We start from the raw sequence: 10643 nt of genomic DNA on the forward strand, positions 1-10643 counted from the left end.
TCTGGTGTTGCTGGGGCTCTGGTCTGGCGGCAACAGCTCCGATTAGACCCCTAGCCTGGGAACCTCCATATACCACCACTGAGGCCCTAAAAAGAAAAAAAAAAAAAAAAAAAAGTACATCATCTTGTGGCTAGGTATCACAAATTTGGAAATTCACCCTAGGAATATAATCCAAAAGAATAAAAAATTTTAAATGCACCAGGTGTTCACTACGTTGTTATTTACAACACTAGAAAAGATATAATTTAAGTGATCAAACCGGAAAACAGACAAATCATGATAATTCATGAGAATTACGCGCAGTCGTTTGATGCAGCAACGAAGAAAGGTTATTTGAAATGGGAGGATTCAAAATTGTGGTACAATAAGAAATCTCTGAAGGGGATTGGAATATAGCAGAAAAGTTTTAGTAGTTACTCCATGTGTGATTCTAACAAAAGTCTTCCTTCTCTCAAGCTTTCTGTAATGTTGTTACACGGTTTTCACATGATTTGGGGGTGGGAGGAATGACAGTAGAGAATCTTTTTTTCTAGGTTAAATTACAAATGTTGGAGTCACGAGAAAAGTTATTTAAAATTGCCCCTCCCAGTAGAGCAAACTTCGTTTTTCTGGTTCCAGGATTGGACCAAGAATGCACACAACGGCCCAAAGTCACGAAGCCAGGGCAGGTGCCGTTAGGCATTAGTTGCTCCAGCGCTGTGCCCGGTAAGGGATCCCTGAACAAGAGCGAGGCCTGGCCCAGAACTCCCCGATTCTGAGTCGGGGGTCTTGCTTTCTACACCGCGTCCCACGCCCCATCGTGAGCCTCGACCCGGATGCTCCACAGCAGCGAATCCCCACATTGCATCATGTTCGCCGCCCGACCCCCAGACCCAGAGCTGAACGGCTCCACTTCACGCTCCGGGGCACGACCCCCAAGCGCTGCAACGTGGCGTAACCTAAACCAGTCCCCTCTTCCTTTTTCGCCCTCTCAACCCAGCTTTTCCCGACTCCGGGAAGAACCGGGAAGAGAAGGCGGAGGGGAGCGAGGAGCCGCGGGATAAATAGTGTGGCCCAGCCCCACCCCCCGACCTCACTTCCGCCCCACGGCAAGATGGCGGCGCCCGGGCCCTGCCACGCAGACTTCCGCCCGGCGCGGAGGCCTAGGGTGGGCTGCGGGTCGCATTGGATGTGAAGTCTGGACGCGCGAGGTGCGGAGCTGCAGCCCAGGTGCGTTGAGGTGCGTCCGTGCCTGGTGCCTGGCCGGGGGGACCAAAGGAGAGAGCGAGCCAAGGGCTCTAGCGGGGGTGGTCCGGGGAGTCTCGCCACGTGGGAGGAGGAGGAACTGGGACGCTGCGGGAGGGCCGCGCTGACTGGGGGGCAGGAGGCCACGTGGGTGGGGTTCCGGCCAGGGTCCGCATGTCCTCCTCCTTCAGTGACTTCTTTACTCCTTTCCTCTCTCTGCCCCAGGCAACATGTCGGAAGGAAACGCCGCCGGCGATCCCAGCACTCCAGGAGGGTCCCGACCCCTCCTGCCCGGTGCCCGGGGGCTTATCGGGAGGAGGCCGGCGCCTTCCCTCACCCCAGGCCGCCTTCCCTCCATCCGCTCCAGGGACCTCACCCTCGGAGGAGTCAAGAAGGTACCCGAGGGCACCATTCTAAATGAATCCAAATGCCCTAAACTGCAGACACCTTTGACTGAAGTACCTGTAGGGCCTTCAGTATGGCAGGCATAGCGTTAGGCCTCACGAATCTTGCCTGCAATATCGGGGAACCTGCCCCTACCTTCCAGTCAAGCTACTTACTGGATACAAAATGTTGTCATGGCTCTCAGAAAAGGCTGAAGAGCAGAGAATCCTAATTAGATCAAAAGCACTTTGAGCAGTGTTCATTTCCTTTTTATGTGTGTTTTGAACATCCTTAAGAAAGTGCTGAAAGGAGTACCCATCCCGGCTCAGCGGAAACTAATCTGACTAGTATCCATGAAGATGCAGGTTCCATCCCTGGCCTTGCTCAGTGGGTTAAGGATCCCGCGTTGCCCGTGAGCAGTGGTGTAGGTCACAGTATTGGTTCAGATCTGGCATGGCTGTGGTGGAGGCCAGTGGCTACAGCTCACATTTGACCCCAAGCCTGGGAACCTCCATATGCTGGGGGTGCGGCCGTGTGGCCCTAAAAAGAAGATAAAAAAAAAACCCAAAAAGCTGCGAAAGCCACCCAGGCATAGAGTTTGCCTGCAGTTTTAAAGAGCTCTGAATTTGCTGTGGTTCCCAGTGTGCAGACATCTGATCCAAAGTATTATGAGTCCTAGGCATGGTGTTAGAGGCTCTGTCCCCTTGTATTATGTTTAATTGCCTGTAGATGTAAAGGATAGCCCTTAAAGGGGGGATGGGGAGGATGACAGAACATAAAGCAGACAGTTTTTGTCTTTTTTTTGTGGGGGGGGCACACCCTCGGCATATGGAAGTTTCCAGGCTAGGGGTTGAATCGGAGCTGTAGCTGCTGGACTCTGGTTCATTACTGCTGAGCCACAATAAGAACTCCAAGCAGCCAGTTTTTGAAGGCATGAGTTTACTTTGGGAAATTCTAGTGGCCTTCTGACCCAGTCATTTGCTTATGAGTGCTAATTAATTTGTCTTCCCTACTGGAGCCTTGTTGCTAGAGCTCTTTCCCTGTGATACTACGTGGTCTCTGTAGCAGTTTGAAGACAAGGAGTGAGATTAGGGAAATTTCCTTATTGTTAGAAGTCCCGAAGTTCTCCTTTCAGAGGGCAGAAGCTGAAGCTGCTGTTTAAATGTTTTTTGGTGCCTGTTTCTTCTATATGTAATTCCACTGCCACTATGATGTGACTTTCTTCCTTTTCAAGCACATGTACAGGAGTTCCCTTTGTGGCTCAGTGGGCTATAAACCCTACTAGTATCCGTGAGGATGCCAGTTCCATCTCTGGCTCCGCTCAGTAGGTTAAGAATCAGGCATTGCTGGAGTTCCCATCATGGCACAGTGGTTAAAGAATCCGACTAGGAACCATGAGGTTGCGGGTTCGATCCCTGCCCTTGCTCAGTGGGTTAAGGATCCAGCGTTGCCGTGAGCTCGGGTGTAGGTTGCAGACACGGCTCAGATCCTGCGTTGCTGAGGCTCTGGCGTGGGCGGGTGGCTACAGCTCCAATTAGACCCCTAGCCTGGGAACCTCCATATGCTGCAAGAGCAACCCAAAAAGACAAAAAAAAAAAAGAATCAGGCATTGCTGTGAGCGGTAGTGTATATGACACAGATGCGGCTCGGATCCAGTGTCGCTGCGGCTATGGCTTAGGCCAACAGCTGCAGCTCCAATTCGACCCCTAGCCTGAATTTGCTGGGAATTTCCATATGCTGAGGGTGTGGCTCTAAAAAGAAAAAAAAAATTGAGCATATGCCCATTTCTGTAAATCTTTGACAACGGTGTGGCGTGTGTAGAATAAAACCTTGCTGGTCTTTATCCATAGAAAATGCCCTTTGGAAGTTTTTATTTTCCTCTGTGCTTTGGGATCAGAACTTAACCAAATCAGTAACTCCGGTATTTTACTTTCAGAAAACCTTCACCCCAAATATCATCAGTCGGAAGATCAAGGAAGAGTAAGTAGCCAGACCTTCTGAATACTTGTTCCTTATTTACATACTTGGGCTTTGGGGGAAGGAAGTAGGTATGTGGTTCAGAAATTTAAGTTTATAAAAAGAAAGAAAAAAAGAGAAATTTAAGTTGATAGATTTAGTTCTTTTCAGTAGTTATTTTCAACCCTGGCTCCCAGGGGATTTTTTAAAAATTTTTTATTGTAGTTGATTTTTACAGTGGTCTGTCAGTAGGCTCCCAGGGGATTCTGATGTGCAAGCTTTAAAAAAATACTGATGCCTGGGAGTCCATCCCTAAAATTGTGATTTAATTGTTTGTAAGGAAATGGAGTGATTATCTTTTGTAGCCAGAGTTGACAGCCGGACAAAGATGTATCAGGTCCATAAGGTTTTTTTGCCTTGCAGCCTTCCTGCTTTCACTCAATACAGAAAATCCACATTTTGGGGCAGTCTCTATATTCAACTTTTGAGTTGATAGTTCTAATACGTGATCTCGAACAAAAAGGTAAAGCAACGGTAAACTGAAAGGACTTCACCTCATCAAGCAAGTGAAAAGATGCTCGACTTAGGATTGGGGGTTCTGCTTCTCATGATGTACTTGTTGGCTCATTAAATTCTCCATACAGTTGGAACGGAGTGGTGTGGGAAAGTAAGACCAGTTCTCGGAGGCAGGGAAGTGAGTGGTTTTATTTTGCCCCTTCTCTTTTCCAGGCCCAAGGAAGAAGTAGCAGTCAAGAAGGAAAAGCGTGAAAGGGATAGAGACCGACAGCGAGAGGGCCATGGAAGGGGCCGGGGGCGCCCAGAAGTGATCCAGTCCCACTCCATCTTTGAGCAGGGCCCAGCTGAAATGATGAAGAAGAAGGGTACAAAGCTGCCGGGGCTCTGGGAGGAAGGAATCAGTGGCTTTCAGGTCCAGCTGCCCACGAGGAGGGCAAGGGCAGTGGCATTCCCCTGCTTGCTCCCAGTTAGCTCTCCTTGCTGTTGGCCTCTTCTTTACTTCTTGCATCATTTCCCACAGGGAACTGGGATAAGACCGTGGACATGTTGGCCTTGCTGTTGGCATGTTGGACATGCCTCCTTGCTGTTGGCCCCTTCTTTACTACTTGCGTCATTTCCCACAGGGAACTGGGATAAGACCGTGGACATGTCAGACATTGGGCCCTCTCACATCATCAACATCAAAAAGGAGAAGAGGGAGACGGACGAAGAAACAAAACAGATCCTGCGTATGCTGGAGAAGGATGATGTAGGTACCATCAGGCTAGGGGGAAGGGGCTTCTGGGGAGCCAGGTCGGGGAGAAGAGAGCTCTGATGTCCTGAAAGCCCCGTGAGTAGCAGGAATCTTCAATTAGGAAAAGGCTAAGGTGGGGAGTTCTCAGTCGTGGCTTAGTGGTTAGTGAACCCGGATAGCATCATGAGGACATGGATTGGTCCCTGGCCTTGCTCAGTGGGTTAAGGATCCAACATTGCCATGAGCTGTGATGTAGGTTGCAAATGCAGCTCAGATCTTGCGTTGCTGTGGCTGTGGTGTAGGCCTCGGCTACAGTTCCGATTGGACCGCTAGCCTGGGAACCTCCATATACCACAAGTGTGGCCCTAAAAGGCAAAAAGACCCCCCCCCCAAAAAAAAGGCTAAGGTGGGGGAAAAAAGGGGCGAACGTGGACTGCACTCCAGGCAAATGTGTTTGCGGGCCTGGCTGTGTGACCCTTGGCTCCTCTTTGACAGTTCATCGATGACCCTGGCCTAAGGAATGACACTCGAAATACACCTGTGCAACTGCCACTGGCTCACTCAGGCTGGCTTTTTAAGGAAGAGGATGAAGAAGCAGATGTTAAACCCTGGCTTCCTGGCCACAAGGAAGAGGACATGGATGTGGACGGGCCTGCTGTGAAAGGTACTCTGTGTCAGTTAATGTCTCCTTTCCTTTTCTGTGCCTGCCCCACCCCCTCTCTGGGAATGAGCCTCCCAGACCAACTCATAAGGCAGTCCAGCCGTCAATACAGGACCTGGCCACGGGCACTAAATTCTCACTCTCAGCAGGTTCCTGGCAACAGGAGTTGGTGGGCCCAGCCTCAGATACCTCTTTTTATGTAACTCCTGGATCCTTCTCTGTAAACAGAGTTTCCTTCCAGCTTCCTGGCTGAATGACAGTGGAGCAGACCGAGGCGAAGGGGTGGGTGCAGTGAGATCATGGGTGATGGCCACTTGATAGCACTTCCATTTCTGTTGTCTTGGGCAGTGAAAGAAGAACCACGAGATGAGGAGGAGGAGACCAAGGTGAAGGCTCCTCCCAGAGCCACCCGGAAGACCCCGAGCCTACCGAAGGACGTGTCTGTGGCAGAGCTGCTCAGGGAGCTGAGCCTCACACAGGAGGAAGAGCTGCTGTTCCTGCAGCTGCCAGACTCGCTCCCTGGCCAGCCACCCACTCAGGACATCAAGCCTGTCAAGACGGAGGTGCAGGGCGAGGATGGCCAGATGGTGGTTATAAAGCAGGAGAAAGACCGGGTATGCTCGGGAATGAGTTCTGTGAAGATGCGGGGGCACTGAGAGGGGACACAACCACCCTTAGGGGAAGCAAAGGTGTGCCTCCTGTCCTGAAATGGGAGAACAGTATGCATTTGTTCTTTCTGCATGTAGGGGCCTTGGGGCTTTGCACTTCAACCCCAATTGTATGTGTTTCCTTTTCACAATGGAATATTTTGAACATACACAAATGAGAGAACGTAAATTCTTGTGTACTATCACCCAGCTGCAGCAGTTGCTGGTATTTTGCTCCTTTGCTGGTGTTTGCTGTGGGTGGGGTTTGGTTTTTTGACCAATGGCAGGCAGCTCCAGGAAAAGGCCCTCTTTGGGGAGCTCCCCCCCCCTTTTTTTGTCTTTTTAGGGCCACATCCGCAGCATATGGAGGTTCCCAGGCTAGGGGTTGAATCGGAACTGTAGCTGCCAGTCTAGCCACAGCCACGCCAGATCCAAGCCATGTCTGTGACCTATATACCACAGCTTACGGCAAAGGCAGATCCTTAACCCACTGAGTGAGGCCAGGGATTGAACCTGCATCCTCATGGATACCAGTGAGATTCATTTCCGCTGTGTTATGACAGGAACTCCCTGGGGAGCTCCTTCTCACCTTTGCTGCTGCTGCCTTCCTGTAGGAAAGGGTTCATTATTGAAGGATGGAAGAGACGGCTCCTTACCTGGTTTCCATCCCCTGGTTGTCTTCATAGGAAGCCCGCCTGGCAGAGAACACCTGTACCCTGGCTGACCTGACAGAGGGCCAGGTTGGCAAGCTGCTCATCCGCAAGTCAGGGAAGGTGCAGCTCCTCCTGGGCAAGGTGACTCTGGACGTGACGATGGGAACCGCCTGCTCTTTCCTGCAGGTGAGGGCCCGCCAGGTCTCTCTGAGGCTCTTTAAGACATTGAGGATGGTTAAGGAATTGGTGTGGAACATGGGGAGGAAGGGAAGTGTTCAAATCATAGGGCTGTGGTTTTGGTTCTCACTGTCTCTGTCGATTGGCAGGAGCTGGTGTCCGTGGGCCTTGGAGACAGTAGGACGGGTGAGATGACAGTCCTGGGACATGTGAAGCACAAACTTGTATGTTCTCCCAATTTTGAATCCCTGTTGGATCACAAGCACCGGTAAAACGAGCAGATGGAGCATGGTGGTGACTGCCCACGGCTGCTGCCTGCTCCAGACGTTTTGTTCTCAAATCTGTTGGACCCAGAAGGGGCCTGTTTAGCCCACCCACTCCAGCCATTGTCCCAGTTTTCCCCCCAGGGCCCACGCGGCTCCCTCCCACAGCAGCCGTGAATGGCGACGACCTTCCCACAGCACAGAAACTGCACCTCCTCACCGCTGGGGGATTTGTCCTTGCTATTTATTTTTATATTTATGTCTTATCTCTTCACCTGCCTGTCCCCTCCCCAGGTGGAGAGGGGACGGTCTGTGGGAAAGGGTGCTTTCCCTTTGCTTCTCAGGGTGGGAAACGGAAGGACGGCTGCTTTTGCTCCCTCCTTCCTCCTGTGAGGCAACGCCCAAGAGCGAGTGGGGAATTCTTGAGTCTGAGATGCAGTCCCAGCTCTGCTGTTACTAATCGTGTGATTGGTCAAACTACCTAACCTTTCTGAGCCTCATGTTCCTCATCTGAGAAAAATGAGGACGATACCTACCTCGCAGGGTTGGTGTGAGGATGAAATGGAGCATTTTCGATGAAAACTCCTTGCACAAGGCCAGATGTACACAGTAGTCACTCAATAAATGTTAGTTTAGTTTCCCTTTGCCTGAGTCTATTTTCAAGCCAGTGTTGCAGCTCCCTTTGCCGTGAGCTTAGCAAACCACCTTTGGAACAGGTGTGAACCACACAGGCTCTTCCTGACTTAAGTGGCCCCAGAGATTTTGGACGGATATGCCTTCCTTCCCTCCTTCTCTTTGTTCTTTGAGCCTGTTTTTTATTCATCATTCATTCTACACTGAGCCCAGCAAGCTCCTAGCCACAGCCAGGAGGCAGGACTGACTAGTCCCCACGTCACCCTTCTGTAACTAAGAGCTCAGTGAGCTCTGTTGGATGCTGATGTTCTGATCTTTGTAGAGGACAAGCAGAAAGGGTTCCTGGAGTCGTGGGCCGTGGAAGTCCTGTTTAGTCGAAGGCTGAGCTTTGGTGAAGCAACTGCTTCTTTGTCTCTGGGCTTCATTGTTTGCTGCTTCTCCTTTTCAGGAGTAATGCACTGCCAGTGAGTCTCCGTTGTAGTCCTCTCTTTGTTTCTCTTGGTTTGTCTGGTTCAGAAACACTCTTCTTTTCCAGGCTAACTCAAACCTGCCTCGTGAGATGTTGGGTGTTTTAGTCTTTAGTTGTTTGTTCTGCGGAGGCCTGAGGGAAAGCATCTCCCACTTGACAGTTCATCGCTTCACCGTTTCAGGTATCTTGGGGATTAAGTCATGACTCGGCGTCAGCATCTCCATGACCTCTCTCTCTCTTCCTCATACACAAGTTGGACAGTGTTGGTAGAAGGACAGGGCAGGCACCCAGAGCACACATTTCTACCAACAGATAAATGCAAATAACAAGGACAAAAAAGCCCAAAGCTAAATTCATGTATGAGTGAAAAATGGATGCAAATTTATTACTCTCTACATCTGTGTGTATTTTGTTAATATGCCGAATGTGCACTATATAGGCTTGTTCATTTTTAATTACTTTGCTAAGTCACAGAGTGTGGGTTTTAGAGTCAGAAACGGGTTTGAATCTAACTACCAGTAATTTTGGGGGAAATTACCCTCCCTAAGTTCAATTTTTCTCATTTTCTGTAAAAATGAGGTAATAGTAGCTTTTTAATAGGGTTGCTTTTAAATTATAGTGGACACAAAGCATTTATTTCGTGCCAGACAGAAAAGTGGTTCTGTCAGGATGTATTCAGCACAAGTAACCAAAAACTAGACTGACAGTGACGTAAACAATTAGGGCATTTAATTATCTCATGTAATGGGAAGTCTGGAAATAGATGGTTCCAGAGTTGGGTAGCAGCCAGAATGTCATCAGAATTTTCTTGGATCCATTTGTTCTGCCATCCTTGGTCTTGCAAAGTGGCTGTTACAGCTCAGCATCCTTTCTTCAAATTACAGTGTCCAAAGCCAAAGCTGGAAGCAAAGTAGACAGCAGCAAAGGAACTTTCTCCTCATGCTGTTCTCATCAGAAGGAATATCCTTTAGAGGCCCAAAGAGACTTGCCCTTATGTCTCTTGATAGAGCTGGGCCACCCTTGCATGGGCACTGGCAGAGAGGGGTGGACAGTTTGTCCCCTGGCACTGACAGCTTGTTGCCTATGAGACGGTTTTGTTAGTAGGTAGGAAACAGGAATGGCAGTTAGGTAGACAGTCCATGATAGCTGCCACCACAATTAAAAAATACACTGTCTATTGTAAAATCCTAAAGTAGGTAGAATTTTTGAAATGTTCAATTACCTTTTATTCTACTAAATAAACCAGTTTTAATATTTTAGTGCATATTCTTTCAGACTACAAAATTGCATATGTTGCACATAATATAAACATGCTGTCCTATTATGTGTTCCATCTCACTCAAAGGTAAATACAGTTCTTCCACGTTAATAACCATCTTGTACTTCAGGTACTTCTGATCTAACTGAAAGTATCAGAGACAGCAAGCACCCTTTAATCCTCCCAGACCTACCCACATGTTCCAGTGGAATTGATCCCTCACACTCAGCTCTTTAAAAGAAAAGAGGGGGAGTTCCCATCGTGGCGCAGTGGTTAACGAATCCGACTAGGAACCATGAGGTTGCGGGTTCGGTCCCTGCCCTTGCTCAGTGGGTTAATGATCCAGCGTTGCCGTGAGCTGTGGTGTAGGTTGCAGACGCGGCTCAGATCCTGCGTTGCTGTGGCTCTGGCGTAGGCCAGTGGCTACAGCTCCAATTGGACCCCTAGCCTGGGAACCTCCATATGCCGCGGGAGGGCCCAAGAAATAGCAAAAAGGCAAAAATAAATAAATAAATAAATAAATAAAAATAAAAGAAAAGAGGCTTGGAAATCCCTGTTGTGGCACATGGAAACGAACCCAACTAGTATCCATGAGGATGCGGGTTCAATCCCTGGCCTCGCTCAGTGGGTTAAGGATCCAGTGTTGCCATTAGCTATGTTGTAGGTTGCAGATGTGGCTGTGGCCAACAGCTATCGCTCCAATCGGACCCCTAGCCTGGGAACTTGCATATGCCATGGGTTCACCCTACAAAGGGAAAGAAAAAAAAAGAGACTTATGTCTTGGGTCTAGTCACAGTGAAAAAAATGACATCTGCTGTCTATTCATCCCACCCCCATCTTAGGGCAGGATACTTCCGCAGTTGGGGCGGTCCCCTCTTAAGATGTTATCAGCTGCTCTTGGACTGTGGTTCAGCTGCCAAAGTTCTGATGAGAGAGTTGGGACTGGAGTGGGGTTAGGTCTCAGGGGCATCATCTGAAAAAAATGGAGGTAGAATGCCAACTCTAGGAACACTTATCTGTGGCCAACTTCTGACAGCTCTTCTGAAGCATTTCTTCTGTCCCCTTCCAT

General features: G+C 49.3%; 1 protein-coding gene and 1 non-coding gene across 4 annotated transcripts; one reads left to right on the forward strand and one right to left on the reverse strand.

Annotated features, from left to right (window-relative positions):
• MIR320 (microRNA 320) lies at positions 947–1026 on the reverse strand. Its single transcript, NR_035382.1, has one exon. It is a non-coding gene; the product is annotated as a microRNA 320 (primary transcript).
• On the forward strand, positions 1008–9572 carry POLR3D (RNA polymerase III subunit D). 3 transcript variants are annotated; one of them, XM_001927933.6, is made up of 9 exons: positions 1008–1209; positions 1450–1619; positions 3545–3588; positions 4294–4445; positions 4704–4828; positions 5309–5477; positions 5823–6088; positions 6808–6960; positions 7101–9572. In XM_001927933.6, the coding sequence occupies exons 2-9, from the start codon at positions 1455–1457 to the stop codon at positions 7221–7223; spliced, it is 1197 nt and encodes a 398-aa protein (XP_001927968.3). In that variant the 5' UTR covers positions 1008–1209; positions 1450–1454; the 3' UTR covers positions 7224–9572. The 3 variants fall into 3 exon arrangements, with proteins under 3 accessions (XP_001927968.3, XP_020928412.1, XP_005657291.1); XM_005657234.3 differs by having other exon boundaries at positions 1069–1219; XM_021072753.1 differs by having other exon boundaries at positions 1059–1209; positions 4294–4828.

The sequence above is a fragment of the Sus scrofa genome, chromosome 14 (assembly GCF_000003025.6).
Source record: "Sus scrofa isolate TJ Tabasco breed Duroc chromosome 14, Sscrofa11.1, whole genome shotgun sequence".
NCBI lineage: Eukaryota > Metazoa > Chordata > Mammalia > Artiodactyla > Suidae > Sus > Sus scrofa.